Genomic DNA, 24,573 nt, shown 5'->3' with positions numbered 1-24,573 from the left:
TTTGGTGTTATTTTCCATATCTTAAAAAAATAGTTTTGGAAATTTTTTGTTTTTGTTTTTTGATATACGGTCTCTCTGTGATATCAGCCTTAGCTGTCCTGGAACATGCTCTGTAGACCAGGCTGGCCTTGAACGCAGAGATCCTCCTGCCTCTGCCTCCCAAGTGCTGGGATTAAAGGTGTGGGCAACCATGCCTGGCAGGGAAATTATTTTTCATGAAATTATCTCAATATTGAATCCTAGTGGTGGCTGTCCCCAGTTTCCAAGCTTTGCCTCGTGCGTCTCTCTCTGTCACACTGGCTGCCTTTCACTTCCTCCTTCCATGCTCTTCTTCCTAAGCCTTGAGTGCACCCATGTACCACGGAGTGTTTGTTTGAGGTCAAACAACTGCATGGATTGGTTCTCTTCTACCAAGTAGGTCCTGGGGATTAGGTCATCAGCCTTGACCCTCAGGCTTGCCAGCCAATACTCTACCCTGCTTTGCCATCTCACTGGCCCTAGAGTGCTTTTTAACCTTCTTCATAAAGGTCCTACATTGATGCAATTTTCTTTTTGAAGGAAAATAGCATCTGTTATTTGGTTCAAGAATGTTTTTCACTTTGCTGCTGTGTGATTTGTCACGAACGCTGTAAATCGTTGTTTTGAAAGATAAGGTTGCTAGATGGGGGCTCGAGGGCAGTGACCTGTCTCCCTGGGTTAGGTCCCAGCCCTACAGACACGGGAAGATTAGACAGTCGGTCTCCTGGGGTAGTAAAGACTGCATCTCCTGTCGCTTCCTTTTCCAAGCTCATCACTGCAGTGGTGATGAAGAACTGGAAGGAGATTGTTGAGTCCTGTGATCTTAAAAACTGGAGAGAGGCCTTAGCTGCAGTGTTGACTTATGCCAAGCCGGACGAATTCTCAGCCCTGTGTGGTAAGAAGTAAGCCCCATGTGGAACTGTTATATAGGGGCAGGGTGTCTGTGTGTGTCTAATCTCAAGTAAGAATTACAAAATATGAAGGTGGGCTGTGCTCAGTGTTAGCTGATTCTGAGTAAGAAGAGAGAGACAGACAGACGAAAGAAGGGAGAGCAAATATAAAATATGTCATTTAAAAATAGTCTGTTCAGTGATAGTGGTTTCGGATAGACCAGGCCTCTGCTACTTACAAGCTGTGTGAGCCAGAAAAGACCATTTTCTAAGCCTCATTTTATTCATCTTTAATTGGCACATATGCAGTTCGCAATAAATGTTAGTTGGGATCAATTAGTAATGGTAACGGGTAAAACTTACCATTACAGCCAGGGCTAACTTCGTGGCTTGGGAAACACAGAAGCTTACTTGCTGGCGTGGATATTCACTATATTTTTCTGGATTTTTGTATTTGTAGTGTATTTAGCCAACACTGACAATGTATTCTATATATGCCAGCAGAGTTTTATGTTCAAATTTTCCCACTATTGTTCTTTTCTAATGTACTTGATGGAGAGCAGTTCTGTAGTTTAGAGACTCTTATACAGTATGTGATATGCTATCCGCCTCCATTCATTAACAACTAAATAGTCACTGAACATTTAGAGTGATTGTGTTTCTTTCTGGTTCTCACTGACTGTAAAACTGAGTCCCGGCCTCTGACATGCCTTTGAGCTGCTCCAGCCTCAGGCAGAGCAGAGTGAGGGAGATGCCGTCTTACCTTGTTCTCCTCTCGATTCACAGATCTTTTGGGAGCCAGGCTCGAAAGTGAAGGAGACAGCCTCCTGCAGACTCAGGCGTGCCTCTGCTATATTTGTGCGGGGAATGTGGAGAAGCTAGTTGCTTGTTGGACCAAAGCTCAAGATGGCAGCAGCCCCCTGTCTCTGCAGGTTGGTGTTCTGACACTCAGGGTGCGCGTGTCTTATTGTCTTCCCACCTCCCTTCAGGTGAAGTTAGAAACACTTCCGTCCTGGGAAGCTCGTTGCCTTCGTCATCTTAGGAGTTCTTTGGCTGGACCATCGTGTGTGTTTATTGGTGTCTTTAAAGAAGCCAGGTGGGAGATGATGGGCAGTCAGGTCGGGAGGCGTTCTGCACTCACTGGGCCGGTAGGTAGCAGAGCATTGACAGTAGTAGCCCAGAGTTTAGCTGCTTTCTCTCAAGCTCCTCACTCTGCCAGACAGCAGCAGAGTGTGGGCTGGAGAAGAGGAGGCATCCCTGCACCGAGGAGAATATTTACGATCAGTTCCTGTACAAGACACAGGAACTCAGGTTAGAATCACTATACAAGCTAGAAAGCCGGACTGTGGGGACCGTAGAACTTCAGCTTTCCCCAGTCTTCAGATACTTCAATATAGTGGTTAGTTTTCTCTCTGGGAAAACAATTTATCCATAGAGTCATTGTTTTAAAGATCATTCTTTTGAGACTAAAAGTCAGGTCTTAAAAAAAAAGCAAGCTTTTCCTTTCAAGTGCTTCTGAGAAGACGACATGTTTCCTCTTGTGGATTGGTGGCTTCTACAGGGCAGCCAGGGAGGGTCTCCACACACTCCCTCCTGCTCCCATCATAAGTCCTGCTCCCCAAGATTAGCCCACAGCTTTACCACATTGTGTATTAGTCAGTTCTGCATTACTGTACTGAAATGACTGGATGGATTAACTTTTACAGAAAAAGGGTTTTATTTGGGGTCATGGTTTGAAGGTTCTAAGGTTGGGTGGCCTGTGGCTTTGGGCCTCTGGCAAGGGCAACATATTTTGATAGGAGCACATGGCTGAGCCACAGAGAGCAGACCAGCAACAGAAGGTGACCTAGTCACACAGCCCCCTTAAGGGATGCCCCTAGTGACCTAAGGCCCCACTTCTTAAAGGTTCTACCACCCCTCAGTAGTGCCAGCCTTTGGGGGAACATTTAACTCAAGCAAGTGGTGAGCCCCTGTGGAGGTCCTGTGCTTCTGTCATGAGTCTGTGTGGTAGTGTGTTGCTGCAGGAACCATGGTGTGTTGTGTTTGCGCATAACTCCTCTTCTGCTTGCTGGGTATCTATCTGCCCATCACTTTCAGTTTGGATACTTGTCCGTTTGAGATCAGTGGACAAATGTCTAGCAGGTTAAGGATGCTTAGAAAATAATAATCTATGCTGTCCATGGGGAGCAGGCTTCCTCCTCCTCTTCCTCCTAACTGTGTGCTGTCCATGGGGAGCAGGCTTCCTCCTCCTCTTCCTCCTAACTGTGTGCTGTCCATGGGGAGCAGGCTTCCTCCTCCTCTTCCTCCTGTGTGCTGTCCATGGGGAGCAGGCTTCCTCCTCCTCTTCCTCCTAACTGTGCTGTCCATGGGGAACAGGCTTCCTCCTCACTGGCTGCCATCCAGATGGTACTCAGTTCTCCCATGGTTTTCAAATAGGGATGAAGGTAGGTGCTGGACTTTTGGTGGGTTTGGAAATTGTAGTGACTGTTTCTCTCCTGCTTCTTTCGTACACACATGTTGGGATCTCTGATTGTCTCCTTCTCCCTTATTTTATCATTTAGGATCTGATTGAGAAAGTTGTCATCCTCCGAAAAGCTGTACAGCTCACCCAAGCCATGGACACGAATACTGTAGGGGCTCTTTTGGCTGAGAAGATGAGTCAGTATGCCAGTTTGTTGGCCGCCCAGGGTAGCATTGCCGCAGCCTTGGCCTTTCTACCTGACAACACCAACCAGGTAATTAAGCCGACAATTCATCTTGGTTCGGTTTGGTTTGGTTTAGTTTTTCAAGATAGGGCCCTGGCTATCCTACAACTCACTTTAAACCAGACTGGCCTCAAATTCAGAGATGTCCTGCCTCTGCCTCTGTACTTCTGGGATTGTGCCACCATGCCTGGCTCTTTCTTTCTTTCTTTTCTTTCTCTCTTTCTTCCTTTCTTTCTTTCTTTTTTCTTTTTTTTTTTTAAGAATCTTATATACATAGTCAATATATATGGTTAGTTTTTGTAAATCTATGTATTTGTGAATCTGTATGAGGTCCAGGTTTGAATTTAATCCCTTTCTCTTTTAATTATTTTAAGAATGTCTCTTAATCTGATGGATCCTTTTTCCATCACTAGCTGCAGTAGTTGATTCTCTTTGGAGAACTTTCTTTCAATTGTGTTGTTTAAAGTAGCCCTGTGATTTGGGAGCGCTGTTATTGTGCCATAATACAACCAAAGAACAGCAATGATATGACACTGAATGGGTGTCCTAACCAAGAAGCAGCCATAGTTCAAAGCCCTGCCTCAGTGAAGTTACAAGTTGCACTGTGTCTCAGTGTCAGAAACCAGGTGTTGACTCACAGGTACAATATTGACGATGCAGTAGAAACTCAACATAGGAATTTTGGAGGGGGTCTCTTAAATGATCAGATTCCTTTAAGAAATCATCATGCTATCATACAGCTGGGTGAATTAACAGTTCTGTTTTCTTCCATTGCTTCCCACAGCCAAATATTGTACAGCTTCGTGACAGACTCTGCAGAGCACAAGGGAAGCCCGTGCCAGGACAGGAGTCATCTAAAAGTCCTTATGAGAGGCAGCCGCTGGCCAAGGGTAGACCTGGACCAAGTGCTGGCCACCCGCAGATGCCCAGAGTTCAGACTCAGCAATATTATCCCCATGTGAGTGACATGGTCCAGATGATGTGGGAACCTGTGTGTGTGCGTCTTTCCAGATGTGCTTGGTAAAAGACACAGTGAAGCCAGACAGGGCCTATCGTGTCAGAGTCACACTTCCTGTGCACTTGAGACTCGTGTTTATGACCTGCTTCTCAAAATCACCTCTCATGCAGTTGTTGTAGGTTTGGTTGAAATTAGCTTTACTGTCCCTAGAAAGAGTGGCCAGTCCCCCCTTACATATGTCTATCTGCTCTCTGAATTTCTACTGGACTTATTTAAGCAAGTATGTAGGTAAAGTAGTAGAATGAATAACCCGCTCAGTGATCTGGTGACTTTTCAGATGGTCGTTTTTGACAGTTCTTTTGCGTCACTGGTGTAGGTGTGCTCTGTCCTCTGTATCCACACAGTCAAGAGTGTCAGAAAGACACATTTGAGTGGACCAACTTACACATTGCAGAGAACTGACTGAAGGTGTTGTCGAGTGTGGACAGGATTACTCACTTTATCTAGTCTTATGTTTGTGGCATAAAATGTGATTATACTGTTTTTACCGTTTCATAAAGAAACTGTACTTACAGACCAACAGATAGTCTGTCTGTCTTTCTTTCTCTCTTTGATAGGGTCTCACTATGCAGCTCTGGCCAGCCTGGAACTTACTTCGTGTATCAGGCTGGCCTTGAACTTACAAAGATCTGCCTGCCTCTGCCTCCAGAGTGTAGGGGTTAAAAGTATGTGCCACCTCACCCTGCCCTACCTTCATATTCTTAAATGGAAGATACTTTTTTAAAATATATATAAATTGTAAATAGTCTTGATTGATAGCAAAGTTGGCATTTCAGATAGAACATATTGGTGATTGGGTCGATCATTTTTTCATTATAGGAAAGGTAAATCTAAAATCCTGAGGCCTAGATCTAGTTCATGCCTTTTTTTGACTTTGGATCAGTCCTTAATCAAAACTGATTAAGAACAGAACATAATCACATTATATTTGAATATAGCTTTACTATCTAGAATACTGTGTTTCTAATTTTTTATTCATTTGGCAAATAATTATTGCAACTCTTCTGTGAATGCCTGGCATATTCTTGCTGTAGGGATTATCTTGGTAAACAAAATATATAATTTCTCTACCCTCTGGACGTTGTACTTATAAAGCCTGTGATGTAAATGGGGATAAAATGTTGGCCAAGAAATCGGAGAGGTGGGATGTCACATGACCTAGCAGAGTTCAAGGCACAGAAATGTCATATCTCAGCATTGCATGGCTGCTTGAAGGCTAAACCAGGATTAGAATTTTCAGTCACCTTGTGTTTGGACTAAGCTGTTTCTTAAGGTACTAAATAAAGCAAGACTTACTCTACACTGGGAGAAAAGAAGCAGTAGTTATTCTTTCTTTCTTTGGGTTTATCTTTCTGAGAAACAGTAAAGGCATGTGAAGACTGTGGACCTTTTGTGGGTATGCTGGTGCACCCCTTTAATCCTTGCGCTTACTTGGGAGGCAGATGCAGATGGATCTCTGAGTTGGAGACCATTCTGGTGTCCATAGCAAATCCAGGCCAACCAGAGGTATCTATCGAGATCCAGTCTCAAAATAAAACCACACAACCCCCAACAAAATCACAAAATAATCTGCTTTGCTTTTTACCAATCTTATATTTTAAGAAAAACAAGTAATTTCAGTCAAATAAAACAAGGATTTTCTCGCTGCATGGGTGAGGACAGTGGTGGAGTTTTAAAATAGTTTTGCAGGCAGGAAAGAAGAAGGAAGGGAAGCTGGATTAGTAGCAGTCTGTCTCCTTATAACCAGCACAGCTTTGCTTTGCTTTATTTTCTATGTGTGTGTACTGGAGTTTCTGTAAAGATTTGTAACCAAAAAGGATTTTGCTGGCTTTAAAAGGTTTTAGAAAAACTTTGAGACAGGACTTAAGAGTGAGCAGCATGGTATAACAGAGGGTACACTGCCCGGAGACTGGAAGGCCGGTTCAGTCTTAACTCCATTACCGGTGAGCTGTGTGGACCTTAACAGTCTTAAGTAAAAGCAGGGGCTAGATGAGTCATCTTGAATATCCAGCTTGAGTATGCTTTGATTATGTGATTTTGAATCTTCCGACAGAAGGAAGTATACAATTCTTGTGAAATGGCCTGATGGAGCATGTTGCAGATCACTAGTAGCATGGAAAAGATTTTACTTATCCCAGAGTAGCTTCTTTCTCTACCTAAAGGACCTTTCTTCCTTCCTTACTCTTTTTATTATTTGCTTATTTATTTTTATGTGTTATGGGTGTTTTGCCTGCATGTACACCAGATCTCCTGGGACTGGAGTTACAGACAGTTGTTGGGAATCGAGCCTGGTCCTCTCTCAACAACTGAGCCATCTCCCAGCCGCCAGCCCCTCCTCATATGCTCTTGAATGGCCTTGTTCTTGTGCTTTGGTGGAGGTTTTCACGCTGAGCCCTCCTGCCTCCCTCCTGCTGCTGTGCTGGTTTCCTTTAGAGCCAGCTGGTCCTGGAAGCAGTCGCCCACCCGCTTACTACATGAACTCTTACTGCTTTTACTTCTTGCTACTAAGGCCTTTTGAGTTGTTTTTTCTTTTAACGTTTTTTACTTTTTATTTTCTGTGATTGGTATTTCTTTGTTCAATTCAGGTTAGAGTTGCCCCTACTGTCACTACCTGGAGTAACAAAACTCCTACTGCCCTTCCCAGCCAAGCACCTGCAGCCTCTCCCTCTGACACACAGGTATAGCCTTCCTTATTCCTCCTTGAGCAGGATCTGCTCGCGTCAATATATATAACTACTACCTGATTATATATATGATTATCTAGTCTCTGCCCTTCTTCCTCCTTCTCTCTGGTCTTTCCTCTGCGTCCATCTGCCTGCTCATTGCATTTTATTGCCTATGGCATGCAAGTGGCAATTTTTAGGACAATTAATTTATTTTCTTATCCTTTCTCTTCTTTTGCAGTTCTAAATTTCTTGAGCTAGAAAAATCTCAACCAAGGTTCAAATAACGGTTTAAATTGAATTTTACTGAAGATGTTTCTCTTTGTTCTTTTTTGTAAGCATTTCAGAAATCAAAAACCAGAAGTCCCCTTTATGATACTTATCTCCGGAGTCTGGAGTAGTAAACGGAAGTTAGTAGAGATGAAAACTCTGGTGCCTTACCTAGTGTTAGCACATGACCACAGTGTTATTGAGCCTGTTGTGGGGCTGTTGGCGTTTGCCATTCAGTGCAGTTACTTTGGACTTTTTAAATCACTCAGAATGTGTCGCCTAGAAAAATGGGGGTGTTCTCAGGAAGATAGTACAGACAAAATGCAACTTTCTTATATAGTAGCTTACAAAAAAATAAACACCAATTCCATTTCAGAGGTTACAAGACCGTGATGATGTTCTTGGTCCCAAATATAATCTTCCTTTTTATTCTATTCTCATTTCCTAGGGAGAAAACCCTCCACCTCCAGGTTTCATAATGCATGGCAATGTTAATCCAAACCCCGCTGCTCCGCTGCCTACATCTCCAGGTCATATGCACAGCCAGCTACCACCTTATCCACAGCCACAGCGTAAGTAATGGACCCTTGGAGTCTTCACAGTGGCCTGCCCTCCCTCAGCTACTTAGCGGCAACAAAGCCATGGTCAAATCAGCTTTGACAGATAAAATTGGGGGATGGGGGGTGGGACGCTAGGATGTAGCTCAGTGCTAGAGTACTTGCAGTGTTCAGTCTCCAGCGCCAGGGGAGAGGGCGAGGAGCAGACAGAGAGTCCAGAGTCAGTGCTGGGAAGCAGCTTTTGTTTCATCCTGTTGAGAACAGTGCTCCATTCCTGAGTCGTGCATAGACCTGCTAAAGAGAATAAATAGTGTGTCTGGTTTCAGAATAGAGAAACAGAGCTGTAGAAATTATCAGTATATATTGTTTTTCTTCAGATAACATGACACAAACCACAGTTGTGAGGAGTTGGTTCATGGAACATTTGTTGCTGTTGTTTTTCCATTTTATTGTTATTGTTGACTTTATTTAGTGTCGACTTTTAAAGAGTAAATTTAGGTTCACAGCAAAATTGAGCAGAAAGTGCAGAGTACCTGCGTGTGCTCACTTATACATACTCTTTGCACCCTGCTCCACACTGGTATGTTTTGCAGCAGTGAACAAATGATGCTGTTCTAGCATGTCAAATCCCATAGTTTATGTGAGTGTCCACTCTTGGGTTTGTATATTCTGTGGACCTTGACAGAGAGCAGCTACACTGAAAAAATAAAAATACAACCAGATGTGGTGGTGGGTGCCTTTAATCCCAGTACTCAGGTGGCAGAGGCAGGCAAATCTCAGTTTGAGGCCAGCCTGGTCTATATAGTTCCAGGACAGCCAGGGCTGTGTAGAGAGACCTTATCACCAAAGAAAAACAAACAAACAAAAAAAAACCCAAACTACTGTTTTATAACTAAGAATAAAGAACCTAAATAAAAATCTTAAGGGTAAAATTATTAAACAACTATTACAACTTAAGAATAAAGGGCCTAAATAATATCAGGGGACAGTTGTAAGGTTAAACAACTGTACAAACGGAGATGCCCCACATAAGAACTGATCCTGACAAGGGCCTTCTGGCCTGCTGGGTTCTTCACAGGACACCTTTTCTATGCAGTGCTCCCCAGAGCTGTTTGTGGGTGACAGGTGGAGGGGGTACACTGAAGATGCCCCTCCCTGCCCTGCTCATGCAGAATGTGGCGCTGTTGGGATCTCCCAGGATGGGTTCGGGTTGAAAGTTGAAGTCTTGAGCTACCAAAACGTTCTTGAAACTATAGGGTTTTCAAGAAAAGGACATGCTCTGGGTGCAGACGTCCTGCATGGCTCCATCTGGTGGTTGCTAGCTGTCTCTGCAGTCTTCACAGGAAGTCTCAGAAGACTTCATCACCAGCAGCAGTATTCTAGGGATGGTGGTTTTCCTGTTAATGTTTTTCTTCTTGAGGTGCTGGAGATGGAAGCCAGGGCTTTTCCCATGCTAGGCAAGTGCTCTGTCACCGAGCTGCATCCCCAGTCCTCAGTCTTAGGTTTGGGTCTTACTGTTTTAACAGTAATGTTTAAAGTCATCTCTCTAGGATGAGATTACTTTTTTCCCTACTTCTGTCTGAATAAACATGTAACTAATTAAAACCTCTGTTTCTTCCCCTGATGTAGCTTACCAGCCAGCCCAGCAGTATTCCTTCGGAACAGGGGGGTCAGCAGCTTACCGACTTCAGCAGCCTGCTGCTCCTCCTGCTTCTAACGCTTACTCTAACACCCCGTACATATCCCCTGCCGCTTCCTATTCTGGGCAGCCTCAGATGTACCCAGCACAGCAAGCCTCCTCACCTACCTCCAACTCTGCTGCTTCTTTCCCCCCTCCCCCTTCCTCTGGAGCATCCTTCCAGCATGGCGGACCAGGAGCTCCTCCATCATCTTCAGCTTACGCACTGCCTCCGGGAACAACAGGTACACCGCCTGCTGCCAGTGAGCTGCCTGCCTCCCAGAGAACAGGTCTGCGCTCGGAAGGGATTGCTTGGGCCCCCTGTTTCATGAGCACAAGGGGGGGTGGAGGGGCATTCTTTGCAAGTGTCTGTGAGCTGAGTAATGTGAGGTACTGCTTGAGTTTTTATAACATTCTAAAACTGTCTGAGTGTGAGCCTCCCATAATGAACGTCAGCTGCTAAACGAGGAAAACCTTAGTCTAGAGCTTCCAAATGCTAAGAGTGTGTAGCCTGCTGCTAACTTACTTTGAAAGGTAGAAAATTAGTTGACAAGAAATGGTAGTTACAATCAGATTTAGTTGATACCGTCATGTGAAATGCAGAACTTGAATTTTTGTGGGGGACAGGGGCATCCTGGATTGAACTTAGGCCTCACATGTGCTAGCTAAGTGATCTACCACTAAGCGGTCCTTCATTAGAGTCCTTCATTTCTTTACTTGAGCTGAAGTGCGCTCAGTGTTCTTAAAATGCTCTTGATTTTAAAACTGCCCTGGGGCGTGCAGGCTGCTCAGTGGGTAAAGTGTTCACTTGCTACAAGCCTGACAATCAGTTTGATCCCAGCGGGACCCGTGATGGAGAATAGAAGGACAGAAGTGACTCCTGGAGGTTGTCCTCTGCCCTCCACTACACAAATAAAGAAAACCCTAAAGTAAGGCCTCTGTCCACATCAGCAATTGAGTTTTCTTTTCCGATTATAATGGATGTTCAGACTAGTGGGACAAAAGCTTGAAGTGAGACTTGGTCAGCCCCTAATCCTGAAGCTGTTCTGGAGAGTCTGTTCTATAGTTGGCTGGTTTTAATGCTAGCTGTAACTCAGATTGATAAAAGTTTATCCTAGGTATGTGGTAGAAACATTCTTTTCAAATAAATACAACAATAAATGTGGATATGAAACATTTTTTAAATATTACTGCTTCTAAAGTCTTATATGAAATGGGTCTTAGAATTATAAACACACCTCTCTTCCCTTCTCTAATATGTAATATTGACATCCAGAGAACGAAAATTACACACTCTCGGGGTTTTAGACACTTAGTTGTCTTCCCTTTATCTGTGGAAGCTCAGTGGGTGCTCAGTACCACCTACTACCACCTACTGCCAGCCCATGTGTGATAGAACAGTTTAGTAGTTAAGAGTAATAGGAGATTAGCTGTAACTCCAAACCAGACAGCAAAGTGCCATAGCTCGTCAGTGTCAGTACTTTGTGCGCTCTGGGGCCAGTGTTGAGTGAGGGAAGGGATGTGTAGGCGTGAACACTGGAGGTGCTCTGCACTGGAGGTGCTCCGCACTGTAGGTGCTCTACACTAGGTGCTCTGCACTGGAGGTGCTCTGCTGACTGAAAGGGCAGCCCACTGACTAGGAGGTGGGTGCATAGACAGTGTGGACATGCCAGACAAAGGACAGCTTGCACCCTTCTGTCTCAAAGTGAGGTAAGACAGCTAAACAGCATCAGGCTGTTCAGTGATGCAGGATTTTAAAGCTTTCATTGTTTATTTTACAAATACTGCTTACAAATTCTTAATATTCCATTTAATAAATTTGGACTGAAGTTGACTGTGGAAATCAAAACTACATATAAGGGGAGCCAGCCACACACATTTTAGTAATACACTGCAGACACATTAGTAGTTTGATCGTTTAGAAATGAGTGCCAGCTCATAGAGTTCCAAAAATGCCCTGTAAGCCTAGATTAGCAACCATTCAGAGTAGCTGGATATGATTCTTAATTCAAAGGTAGTGTGAGTTCAAGTAAATCCCTCTAAAAAGTAGTACAGGAAGTAGAAGGGGAATTCACATTTATTAAATGTCTTGGACATGTTCTAGCATTCGCTGTATGTTTTGTGTTTAGGTCCTCACACACCCAAGAAACAGAAATTCTCTGTCTTGTTAACATTGTAGATGAGGAGACTAGAGCTCCCTGGGGGTTGTGAACAGTCTCAGGAGTGTGCACATTGCTTTCTGAGTTCGAGAATAGTCTCAATAGGGCGCGCCCGGGTCTGTGTCTTCACAGCCTGTGTCAGAGTTCTGATGTTAGTGATGGATGCTTCCCAGTGGAATTACAGAAATTCCCCACACCACTGCTGGGGCATTTGTCACTTTATAATAGGAAATAAATATTTGCACAGCATTGTTTTCCTCCTTAACCAAAGTGCATTTTGCCGTGAGGTTATGGGCGCTGTACAATTGTTCTAATCTGGCTGAGAGACAGAATGGCTAATGGAAGAAGAACCAGACTAACATCCCTGTACTCAGCATGCACTGGGTATGCCCTGCTGCCTGTTAACCCCCCCATATTAACCTTCTTTGTACAGTTACTTCACCATATTTTCATTGTGGATTTCCTAAAGTTTTTGTTGATGTTATGTAATTGTGACCGAAATTTTGTCATACTGTAGTGTGTCTTGGATCATGGGTTTGTTTGGGGTTTAGAAATTCCAGTTGGCGAGTGGATAAAATTCCTGTTAGATCCTGCAGAATTAAGCTTTCTGTTAATATATGAGTGTGTGTGCCAAAGGCTCAGAGAAATGGATGTTGTTCTTAATGAGACCTGTTTAATCTGTAATTGGAATTATCGCAGAAAGAAATAGGCAGAAAACAACAGTATATTTCTAGGGAATAGAATTCCTGTTATATGCTAGGAAATAAGATTTCTGTGTCAAGTTTTGTGTCAAGTTTTGAAGAGCCTTATGTACTAGGATAGGAGTTTATAGTTCATACAGTAAGAAAATAATAGTCTAGTGAGAGATTTTGAACTGCTAAGCGATACTTCAGGGTCAGTAACCTGGAGCTGTCCTTGCAGGAGAGATTGCGGACAGATTAGCAGAGTTAGAGGCAAGACAAACGCCGCCCCCCCCCCGCCCCCCCCCCCGCCCTCCGCACCCCACCCCACCCACCCCCGCCCTCCGCACCACCACCACCACCACCCCCCCCCCCCCCCCGCCCTGTGGTGAAGTGATGGCGGTGTAGGTCTGAGAAAGCGGTGTAGGTCTGAGAAAGCGGTTTCCTAAGAGAAAACACTTTGAAAACTATGAAGGCTTTAGAATTTTACTCAAAAATTATTTTATGATAAATGGTCTATAAGCTATGATGAAGCTGTCTTTGGGTGGACATTACTGTATTTGTTCAAAATGGAGTCATGTACTTGATGTTGCTTATTTTCACGGGACTTTCCTTAGTCCAGTCATAGTCCTTGATTTAGTTAGTCCTTCACATGAAGGAGAGGCACAGGAGAGACATCCTTTTCTCTGAGTGCTTTTATTTTTATTTTGAACAATGGTTTCAAGGATTCTTTATCTTTCTCATTGTAACAGTCAATCTTGTGACCCCTTTAAAAATGTCATGCTGGGCTTATAGAGAAAGGGAGTTGTTCTGTAGAGTTCTGTAAAGTAGAGATCAGTTAAGTTGTGTTTGTAAAATGTCATGTTTAAATAATTATTTAAACTGTCAAAGCAAAAAAAAAAAGAAAAGCTAGAGCTGAGGTTCAGTTCCCACTCATGAAAGACAGAGAGGTGGGCAGTGGAGGGCAGGACTGGACAGGGTTGAGGACTAGGCCATGTCTCTGGTAAAAAGTGTCGACTGTGCAAGTCCCACAGCCTGAGTTCTCCAGAACCTGTGAAGCTGGTGGGCCAGCTAGCCCGCAGTGAGACTCAGGGACGAAGACAAGAGAGACCCTGCTTCAGCACTCCCACGGGTCTCCTGCTTCCACATGTGAGCTATGGTACACCCACATGCAGGAACGCTAAGTTAATCACCAGATTTTTACAGTAGAATGTGGCTGAGCCGAAACTGTGTATTAACTTGAGAAAATGTTTAGCCAGGACTTATTGAAACAGAACACGTTTAAACATTGCATGATTTGATGTTAGGCAGAGTCAGCGAGCATCTAACGGGAGAGGGCTTGATGATTGTACGGGTTTCCCTCCTCAGCAAACTGCCTCACTGCCCGTGTCTCCTGGTTCCTCATTCAAGCTGGAGAACTGGCTGCTCTCTTGAGAGTCTTGATTCTGATTTGATTCCAGTTCACTGCTAACTTTGAATTTCTGACTTCATTCTGACCTTTGTGTCGCCACTAAGGGGTCATGTGAAAATTCTCCCTAGACTTCTTCGTGCTGCTACTTGGTGAAAGCCAGTCCCCAGGCTTCTGCTTGGAAGAGTCTTTGTCCCCTGTCCCTTCCTGTCAAGAGGGTGAGAAGAGGGCATATTGCTGACACACTCCTCAAAGAAGCTCACATCCAGCCTGTTTCTGGTACTTGGAGGTGTTGGCTGTGGTATCCCAGCCCAGATGCTGAGGTCTGGGGCGCAGACAGTGCATCTGTAATTGGAACCAGGCTGGTCTCCTTACCGAATACACAGTGACTCTCCAGACGTTGGCTAACTGTGGTTTGAGTTAGGTTGTATGGTATAGTCATCATGTAAACATTTATAGACAGCATTGATCACTCTTTCTTCAGTTAAACCCTAGATGAAGAAATTGGCTTGCATTTGGAAGCCATATTGTAAGGAAAACATGTCAGTAAAGACTGGAGTCATCTTCCGAGCAATAGATCTCAGGCTGTGGGATCCTTTCCTACTGCCTGCTTTCTCAAGGATGTGTGTGTCTTGGGTGAAGCACACACGGAGTTGAGTTCACCTTTTTAATTGCTGTTTTCTCTTGGCTCTTCCCTTGCCAAGTGAAGCTGGTGCACTCTGAAAGGCTGTGTGCAGATGAATGTAGCTACCTTCATGCTTCTGAGCTGCACCAGGCCGGCCTGACCCTGAGTACCTGACGGGGACAGGGCGTGTGGTCAGACTGTTTGCTCCTGCTCCAGTGCTGGAGGCTTCACAACAACACTGGTGTCACCTAGGAACTCTCTGGGAAGATAACGTCAGGCCCTGTCTTAACCTCACAAGTTAGAATCTAGTTTAGCAAAGTTCTCAGTCAGCTTGGTTCACAGCTTTGAGTGATGCTAGCGTGAAAACACTTGGTGCCATATGGCGTAAGGAGATGTCATATTGGGAAATGCTGGTCAAACAGAGAAGCCGTTAGGACAAGGACTGGGGCCACTGGCTTCTAAATGAAGGGTAAACCTCTCGTAGAGAGAGAGCATAGTCAGAGGGGAAGTGCTGTGTAAGAGTTCATTGTATTGTACAACTTAAAGGAGTTCACCCAAAGAAACACAGGGCTTGCTTAATCGGACAGAAGACGTTTCACATCACTTGATTTAAAAGTAAGCTTTAGGGCACATGTGGTAGTGCACATCTGTAATTCCGGAACTTGGGAGGGGGGAGGCTAAGGCAGGAGGATCATGAGTTTGAACTTAGCCTAGACTGCATAGTGAGCAGCCTGAACTACAGAGTGAGCAGCCTAGGCTACATTGTGAGCGGTCCAGGCTATATAATTAGAGACCTTGTAAGAACTAAATTTTAAAAATTGTAAAGTAAGTTTTGTTCCTTTGCAATGCATTTGTATTTTCTGAGTGCTGTTAAGCAGGGAAGAAAAAGTATAACCTGATAATTTGAGCTTAGAATGTCTTCCATAATGCTGTCTAAGTGACTTTTACATTTTATCTACAGAAAATCAGTCTTTCCAAGACCAGGCTTCTGTATTGGAAGGTGAATTGGTTGTAAAACATACCTTTAAAATACTTTAATCATTAAATACAGCTAATGAATGGACATGAACAATAATGCATGTGAACTTACCCTAAATCTGATTGGTATCATTTTTATTTGGCTTCTTAATTGAATCAAATTTTAGAAGTGATTGCATGTGTATGATGACTCACAGCTTTCAATCATAGAAGCCGTGTGTCTTCTATGAATATGACAGATTGCTCTATGCAGGTAAGAGTATGAGGTGATGGGAGAGATTTGAATGATTCCTGTGTGATGGTATGTTAGACGTGACTCAGTAGCTTGTGACCAGCTCCTAAATGTTCGAAGCCCTCCCCATTCAGCCTCCTGTCTCAGGTGAATTTGTAGGAAGTAAGTTCTGTTTAAAAAGCAAAGCAGCTAAGTCCACCATGTTCAGGAAAAGAGCTGACCATGTTCAGTAGCATTAAGCATGAACCAGTTCCTTTGGTGTGCTAAGCAATGTTGTTGTGATTTAGTATGTGTATCAGCTTATCTGGCAAGGGGGAAATCCTGAGGAAAACACACTGTCCATCTTCACATGTTCTCTCACACACCTGTGCTTTAGCAGCCATCTGTATCCATAGTGAGGTGTGACGTAACCTCATCCTAACTGGGAAATTGTCAGCTTCCAGCGTGCTGTGTAAGGTACTGGCACTAAAACAAGAGTACTGATGGCCACTTTTACTTGGAGATGCTGGGGTACTGGGTTTCCAGTTTCTGACGAAACATACTGTAGTTGTCTATAGTTTCATAAGACAGGAAACTGTGAGAATTACCGCTGTTATATAGTTGAGCGCTGTTGGGTTTTTGGCGTTTGCCGTGTGGTCCTGGGAATGGAACCTGGACTTCCTGTTCTCGCGGACATTCCACTGTTGAGCTGCTGCTTGACCTGGGCACTCACCCTTTTTTAAGAGCACTGAGTTGAGTGTCTGTGATGTGCTTGCTGCAGTGCATTTCCCATTAGTCGTCTTCGTCTGTCCAGGATGACGGACACTCTGCAGCAGCACACTCGCTGATCTGTGCCCCTGATCTGCAGAGGAGAGTGAGCTGCCTTTGGAGGCTTCTGCCTGTTAACATAAGGACTTCAGCCTCAACTTAGGACGACAGTCCCTTCTCTGTCAGCAGTGTCACTGTCAAACATGCTGCCTACGAAGGCATGCCCTGTGTGACCCTTGCTGATTGGTAAAGCCCGTATGGCAGTTACCTCACTGTTGAGGAGAATTTCTAAGTGTAAGATGAATCATTTTCTTCCTTTCAGGATTTTGAAGGAAAATGTCTTCTGTTGTCTGTTCTAGGTCCTCAGAATGGTTGGAATGATCCTCCAGCTTTGAACAGAGTACCGAAGAAGAAGGTAATGGAAAAGTTCTCTGTCTAGATCGTCTATAGCCATGCAGAGCACACCACACTTGACTGATCCTTTTAAAGGCAGAGCTTGCAGGTTAATGCATGTCAAATGCATTGCACAGTTTATCTCCAGAAAACCCATCTCTAAGCAGTGGTAAAAGGAGGGGAGGTAGAGAATGTGTTCAAGCCTTCCCTGTGCCGAGGAGGGTGGCACACACCCCAGTTCAGTGTGGAGGGGAAATAGAGAATGTGTTCAAGCCTTCCCCTGTGCTGAGGAGGGCGGCACATACTCAGTTCAGTGTGGAGGGGAAATAGAGAATGTGTTCAAGCCTTCCCCTGTACTGAGGAGGGCGGCACATACTCAGTTCAGTGTGGAGGACCTGGGAGGCTGAGGCAGGCAGACATGGGGAATGGCTGAGGAACCTGGGACTCAGCTTGGGGTGAGCTTACATTTCCTCTTCTCATGTTCTTGGCAGCCTGAGATGCTTACCTGCACATTCCATGTCCACACTCCCTCTCTGAACAATGCATCTAGCAACTCATTAGCCACTTAGGGCTTCCACTTTGATTGAGCTGCACAGGTATCCCACTCTGAACAATGGAATAAGTTTCTCCTCTCCTTAGTGACCACCAAACTTGGACAGATTCTAGCTGAACAAGTACTAGATTAGAAAGCCTGATCTGGCCTGAACTAGTTTTGAGCACATGTGGAATAAAGCAAAACTGTGTCCACAAGTGAACTTTTAGGAAGAATTTCCTACTTACCATCTATGTCTACACATGATTTAGCTTGCATGTGTAAAATCAGATGCATTGTGAGGTGGGGCCTGGAAACACAGCCCAGATCCCAACTACTGGTCAGAGTCTGAGGCCAGTCTTGGCTTGACCCTGTAGTGAGACTGTGTCAACTGACCTCTCCACCTGTACCCACCCCCGGGAGAATCTTGTTCTGGTGACAGGTTGTTCTGGTAAGGCAGGTTATCACTTTCCTACAGACCTCAAGCAGCAGGAAACAGGATTTCACACTGGGCTCTTGATTATTTGAGTTCTAGCAATAATCATGATTGTATTTTGTAATCAGTGAAATTTATAATTACATTTTAGATTTTCTTTTGCAATATTTTTTAATGATTGTGTTTTGTCTGCATGTATGTCTGTGTGAGGATGTCAGATCCCCTGGAACTAGAGTTACAGACAGTTGTGAGCTGCCTGTGGGTTCTGGGAATTAAATCTGGGTCCTCTGGAAGAGCAGTTAGTGCTCTAACCCCTCAGCCATCTTTCCAGCCCCTCCCAATATTTTTTTAAAAATAAGTTACTGATGTTTTTCCATGTGCACACAAGCACTTGAGTGTGTGTGTATGTGTGTCACATACTCATGCACACGCCACAATGTGTGTGTGTAAGTCAGAAAACACCTTGTAGAGAGTTGGTTCTTTCCTTCCACCCATGTGAGGCCCAGAGACTGACCTCAGGTCCTTGGGCTTGGTGGCAGTTGCCCTTAACCACCAACCATTTTGCTGTCCCTGTCACAATATTAAATGAAGAAATGCCCTGTAGTTAGCATTGTTTATATGTCAATAATTGTTATACAGTGTCAGTAATATGAACACAAAATGGTATTTTTCTTTTCCTTTCTTTGAGACTATATATATTGTAAATTCTTAGTGATTTCTTTCCCCCAAGTATAATATTGAGAGGCTAGAACATAAAATTAGAAGACATTAAGTTAGTAAGGAAGCCCTAACAAAAGGTTAATAATAACCAGAAACCTAACTTGCTGTTTTCAGTACCTAGTAATAGCTACTTAGTGATTTATGAGATTGGAGTTACGTCCTATTGTCATTTAATATGCTCATGCACACATGAGCACACATTTTGACATATTGGTTCCTGTACTGCTAGACGAAAAGGCCATGGCTTTGGTGACTGTATGAGATGACAGGGAGCTGGCTCTTAGGTGTATTCCTCACCCACGTTAGCCACACTAGGTCTACATTGATGTTTTACCCTGCGATTCTGCATAAAGTTTCATTTGAAAGTGTTGTACTGCAAAGAAAATTTAACTATGAGGTACTCTAAGGCCTTTAGTTTTATTAGCTAAGAAAACATTATTTTCCTTTTTATTCTTAGTTTTGGTGTTTTAATTTTTCCCCTCCATCTTTTAAAAGACGCCTGAAAACTTCACGCCTCCTGTTCCCATTACATCACCAATCATGAACCCTTGCGGTGATCCCCAGTCCCAGATGCTGCAGCAGCAGCCTTCAGCTCCAGGGCCGCTGTCAAGCCAGGCCTCCTTCCCACAGCCACCGCACCTTGCAAGTGGCCAGCCCTTCCATGGCGTCCAGCAGCCTCTTGGTCAAGCAGGCATGCCACCATCTTTCTCAAAGCCCAACATTGAAGGGGCCCCGGGAGCTCCTATTGGAAACACCATCCAGGTAACATAAATCTGTAGACGTGGCCTGGGAAGATGGCTCGCTTCAGCATGTTTCTTACATGGTTCTACCCATGGTGTTTTCAAAACAGCAACTCCATTTTAAGAGATTGATCGTGCACATGTATATTATTTTTCAATTACATGATTATATGTAAGCTTTTGAGACAAGAATTATCCGTTTTCGGAGTGTATGTTTACTACGTCGCGGTAATTATAGTCTTAATCTAGTCAGTACAAAATTTAAGGTTGGATTTAAGGTCTTCTCTACATCTGAGGTCGCTAAGTAAAAGCTGGTTTATAGGCTTTTCTTAACATGTTAAATAAAAATGTTATGCATTACGTCATTTGATGTGTTTGCTTAAAACCTGCTAAGCCAAGCTGGGCATGGTGACACACACCTTTTTAATCTTAGCACTCAGTGGCGTGGGCAGGCAGATAGCTCTCTTGAGTTCAGGGACAGCCAGGGCTACAAAGAGAAACTCTTTCTTTGGGGGGGAAAAAAAAAACAAACCCAAAAACCCTGCTAAGCTAGCCGTACCTCTAGATGGCGAGACACATTTATACTTTGTCAGCGTCTCAGAAGTTTAAGAACTCCTAATACATTTCCAAGTGAGACTTAGAAAGACAAAGATGTCTTGACCTGTACATAAACATATGAAGAGCGTGGGTCAGTATCCACTGTGAGGAAATGGAACGAAGTCCTGCCTGAGCTTAGAACATGTGGATGGTTGTTGAGAGATCATCCTGCCTGAAGAAGTTTTCAGTACTGCAGGTTGCATCATCTGAGTTGGTTCTTACCTCCCCTTTGGCTAGAACATTACAGCTTCCAGTTGGTAATGGATAAGTACCAACAGTCACCATTATCCGTTTTCCTTGCTCTCTGCTCCAACCACATTGGCCTCCGTCTGGTCCCTTATGTGGTCGTGATCCTTCCTTTCTGCATGTTCCTCCCTCTGTCTGGGATGCTTCGTTACCTCCTCAAGTGGTTAGCCTGCTTGTCTTCTATAAGTTTCTGAAGTGCATTCCCTCCCTTTGGTCAGATTTGAGTTTTAGTGACTTTTAGTCCCCCTAAGCATCGACTTACTGTAGTTTACATTTTTAAGCTTTGCTTCTCTCCCGGTGGCCTCTGAACTTCCTTAGTCTGAGATCATTTCTATGTTGGCTCACCAGTGAGTAGCTAGTCCTGGTGCATGTTGCCTGGCATTTACTGTGTGAATGAGAGAATTAACTGATGAGTAAAAGTGTAAGAAACTGGAGTCCCCGTTTACCCTTTTGTCTTTGTTCTTAGCAACGTCGTGATCTGTTCTGTCTTACCCTCTAGCCTAATCTTGCAGTCTTTTGTAATCAATTAGCACACTTTAAGAAGAGTCAGAGAGTAGTTAGTTAGATGTGGTACACACTTGCAGTTCGAGCACTTTGGAGGCTAAGTTAGAATCACCACGAGTTCAAGATAGCCTGGGTTGTACATCAAAACCCTGTCTCAAAAAACAAAATGAGCGAAAAAGGAGCAAATGAATAGAAGAATGCTAGGATAAACAAAAATAAGTGACTCAGTATATGACTAGTCAGTTACTTCAAGGTGTGTGTGAGTGAGAGAGGAGAGAGAGGGAGAGAGAGAAGAGAAGAGAAGAGGAGGGGAGGGGAGGGGGTAGAGCAGAGGAGAGGAGAAGACAAGGGATAGGGATGGATCCCAGGCCTCACATTCGTTGGACAAGCATTCTACCACACAGCTAGAGCCCCAGCCCTCTGCTTCTGCAGATCCAGCTGCCCAAGGAGTGCTGGCGCTTCCTCCTAGTATCTTATCCTGGGTGATTTCACACATGAAATCTTCACTGTATTTTTAACTGATCTGTCTCTAAGGTGATTGGTTCTCTCTTTCCCATAGACTCAAGACTGTATATAAAATACCTCCTGGTCATTTCTGATTGTTTTTATACCACTAATTCTTACAGCACGTGCAGGCTCTGCCAGCAGAGAAAATTACCAAGAAACCTATTCCAGATGAGCACCTCATCCTCAAGACCACGTTTGAGGATCTCATCCAGCGCTGCCTCTCTTCAGCCACGGATCCTGTATGTATTTCTCTGTCATGGTTGACTTAATTATAAATATAACCTGGGGCTGGAGAGCTTTTGCAGAGGACCTGGGTTTCATTCTCAACACCCACATGGCAGCTAATCACTGTCTGTCACTCCACTCCCAGGGGATCTGACACCCTATTCTGACCTCTGAAGGCACTGCACACATGTGGTGTACATACATGTAGGCAAAACACGTATACACATAAAACAGTAAAAAATCTTACATCTTTTTTTTAAAGTCCTTTTAGTGTTCCCTCATTATTGTTCCAAGTCCTACAAATTGTGTGTCTTGGAGGTAATAAAGCTAGCACTTGGTTTACTCAGATTAGTGAACATTTAACCTTTGTAACAACCCTGTGATGGGGTCTTCATTCTTCTCCCAGATAAGAAAGGGGAGGTGAAGAACAGCCTGCTCCGGGTTCTCAGCCTACAAGCTGAGTGCCTGTCGTCTGCTGACCTTTCTTTCCCATGCAGATGTAGGGCACAGCAGTGACAGGCCAGGGGGCTGCTGCTTGGGAGTCGTCAGTACTGGAGATGTGGCCATGGTCAGCATAACTGCATAGGATGCCTTTGGGTTGGCAGCAGAGCCCATAAAGCTGGCCCTGTGGGAAATGAAGTTTGATTTTGTACCAGCAAGCACAGAAAATGTCTGTTAAGCCATTGGCCGCTTGTCTGTTGAAAATGAGAAGTTAGCCTCTGGGATTTGTTATTTCTTCAGACATGGGTGTTGATTTGTTCAGTCTTTTCCAGCCTAGTGGGAAGCCATGTTCTGTATTGAAAATGTCCGCAGAGGCCTCAGCCCTGGTATTCTGGGAGTGATAGAAAGACCAGGTCGACACTAGGGGGCAAATGAAGCCGAGAGCCAAATGGACGCTGTCTTGTGCACAGTCTTCCAAATATGGGGTGTTCAGTGAGGCCACGGCAGAATTCCAGTACTTCTTCAGGCGTGAGTGAGGGTGAGGAGGATGCAGTATATGGCTCATCTCATCAGCTGGTGTTGAGTCCAACCTACTCTGTCTCCAGAACTCCTTCCTTCTGCGTACCTAGGAGCCCTGGGTGAAGAACAGGAGGAGCAGCTCTGTTTCTGCAGTTAGCCCTCTTGGCCTGCCCAGCTGTCTGTCTGTAACTACCTCTGAGCGGGGACCATGGGGCTCCTGTCTACAAAGTTCCCTTCATTTAGCAGTGAGAGTCACTTGTATAATGCGGATTTCTTCTTCCCCTTTATTCACACATAGTTGTGCAGCACAGTTAGTATGCAGTGCTGCCCTGAGTGGCCTCACCCTTGGCTGATTCGCAGGCTGGGCACTCACTCCTGCCCGCACCCCCGGCACCTGGGCTTGCTGCCCCTTCCGCCCTCAGCCAGCTCCCCAACACTGCCAGTCACCGTAAAAGTACTGCGATTATTTAGTATTTTCCCATTTATTAGAATTTTTGATATGTAAGTCTCTGTCTCCAGTATAGGACATGGTAGATATTCAATAAAAATGATGAGATTTTTTTCTAAGGCTGGTCATTTATCATATTCTATTTTTAAAACCTTTAATTTTACTGTTCGAAAGTTTTTGGCTATACACGTAGGAGTGTGTGCATTGAAGCAGGAGAGTGACCTTCATTTAAGTCTGTTTCCCTCTGGTCATCCTCTTTGGAGGGAGGAGGTCTGGGGATCAACCCCAGGGTGTGGTCCATGTTTGGTGAGCTCTCACCCCACCCACCTCCTCCTAGTGATCTGAATGCCAGAAACTCGAGGCAGGAGTAATCGTAGCAGATGTTGGGAAGTGTGTAAATAGGAATTTTGAAAGGTAAGAGAGAGAATCCACAGTTCCTCCTCTATGTTTCCTTTTTACACACATAATTTCCCGTCACTGTCCTCTTCGGTGACACTGATCCTTTGCTGCTGCCCAAGGCCTTTGAACATGTCACAAGGTGTACATGGCACTCCTCGTCAGGGGAGTTGGTGATCCACATGAAACCTACTTAAAACCCGTTTTGTGCTCATCCCTCCCTGCCTTCAGTAGATCATTAATGGCTGTTCCAGCAACCTGTTCGAGCTTGTGGTCATGCTGCCTCCACAGTAATAGCATCGGAAGATTCGTGTGTAACGCCTGTTCTTCCTGTCCTATAGCAAACCAAGAGGAAGCTAGACGATGCCAGCAAACGCCTGGAGTTTCTGTATGACAAGCTTAGGGAACAGACGGTAAGTTTTTCCGGGGGGGTCGGGGGGTAGATGACAGTCAGTTCTTTCTCGTGGCTATAAAGAAAGCGTCTCGTCAGCACTGTCATACAGTGTGTGGAGGGTCAGTGGCCAGGACAGCTACAGAGAGGGCTTTCCGAATCTCATTTATGTGGGATGGGAGAGACAACCCAAGAGAGAATACAGACTGGACTGTGCTGGGCCAGGACTGTGCTGGCCTGCCGCTCATGTTCACAGCCGTGTATCAGAGACCAGAGACAAGCCAGGTGCTCTGTGGACTAGAGAAGGAATCTGTCATCTGTCTCTGGAGTCTAAGACTCCTGATTTTTTTCTCCCAAAACAGCTGATACAGAAAGCAAAACCAGATGTCACCACCAGGTGGTCAGGGTAATGTTGTGTGACTGTGAAGAGAACCCACAGCAAGGAGTCACTGTTGGTCCTCTTGAACCCACCTGCTGCTCCATTTGAGAGGTTCATAGTAAAAGTGCAAAGATTGGAGAGGACAGCAAGCTGGCCTAATAGGAAGGGGCGTGGTCTATGACTGATCCAAAAGAGAGTCTTCTTCTAAAGGATGGGAAGTACTGAGTGATGCCATGGCAGAGTGCTAGACTTTGATTTTAAGAGGTGGTGAGCGAGCCAGGTGGTGGGTGCAGGAGAATCAGAAGTACATCCTCAGCTGCCTAGTTCAAGGCTACAGATGCAATTTTTCTAAAAAGTACACCTTTTAAAAGGACAGCCTGCGGGGACCAGTTCTCTACTTTCTCCGTGTGGCTCCCAGGGATAGAACTCAGGTTGTCAGGGTTGGCAGCAATCCCCTTTGCCCACTGAGCC

General features: G+C 44.6%; 1 protein-coding gene across 16 annotated transcripts in view; it reads left to right on the top strand.

The window, feature by feature from the left end:
- Nucleotides 1–23,790, top strand: part of LOC131902154 (protein transport protein Sec31A) — a 35,203-nt gene extending 11,413 nt beyond the window's left edge. For 2 of the 16 annotated variants that reach the window (XM_059253188.1, XM_059253183.1), the window contains 12 exons: nucleotides 787–913; nucleotides 1,695–1,840; nucleotides 3,470–3,643; nucleotides 4,398–4,571; nucleotides 7,217–7,309; nucleotides 8,013–8,136; nucleotides 9,751–10,089; nucleotides 15,633–15,671; nucleotides 16,988–17,043; nucleotides 19,205–19,471; nucleotides 21,423–21,542; nucleotides 23,674–23,790. In XM_059253188.1, coding sequence (XP_059109171.1) covers nucleotides 787–913; nucleotides 1,695–1,840; nucleotides 3,470–3,643; nucleotides 4,398–4,571; nucleotides 7,217–7,309; nucleotides 8,013–8,136; nucleotides 9,751–10,089; nucleotides 15,633–15,671; nucleotides 16,988–17,043; nucleotides 19,205–19,471; nucleotides 21,423–21,542; nucleotides 23,674–23,775 — 1,761 coding nt within the window. In that variant the 3' untranslated portion in view covers nucleotides 23,776–23,790. The remainder of the gene's footprint in view (nucleotides 1–786; nucleotides 914–1,694; nucleotides 1,841–3,469; nucleotides 3,644–4,397; nucleotides 4,572–7,216; nucleotides 7,310–8,012; nucleotides 8,137–9,750; nucleotides 10,090–15,632; nucleotides 15,672–16,987; nucleotides 17,044–19,204; nucleotides 19,472–21,422; nucleotides 21,543–23,673) is intronic. The other 14 variants (XM_059253191.1, XM_059253187.1, XM_059253184.1 and 11 more) reach the window with 8 other exon arrangements.
- Nucleotides 23,791–24,573: the final 783 nt, after the last annotated feature.

The sequence above is a fragment of the Peromyscus eremicus genome, unplaced genomic scaffold, assembly GCF_949786415.1.
Source record: "Peromyscus eremicus unplaced genomic scaffold, PerEre_H2_v1 PerEre#2#unplaced_3327, whole genome shotgun sequence".
In the NCBI taxonomy this organism is placed as follows: domain Eukaryota; kingdom Metazoa; phylum Chordata; class Mammalia; order Rodentia; family Cricetidae; genus Peromyscus; species Peromyscus eremicus.
This window is presented reverse-complemented; position numbering and strand designations above follow the sequence as displayed.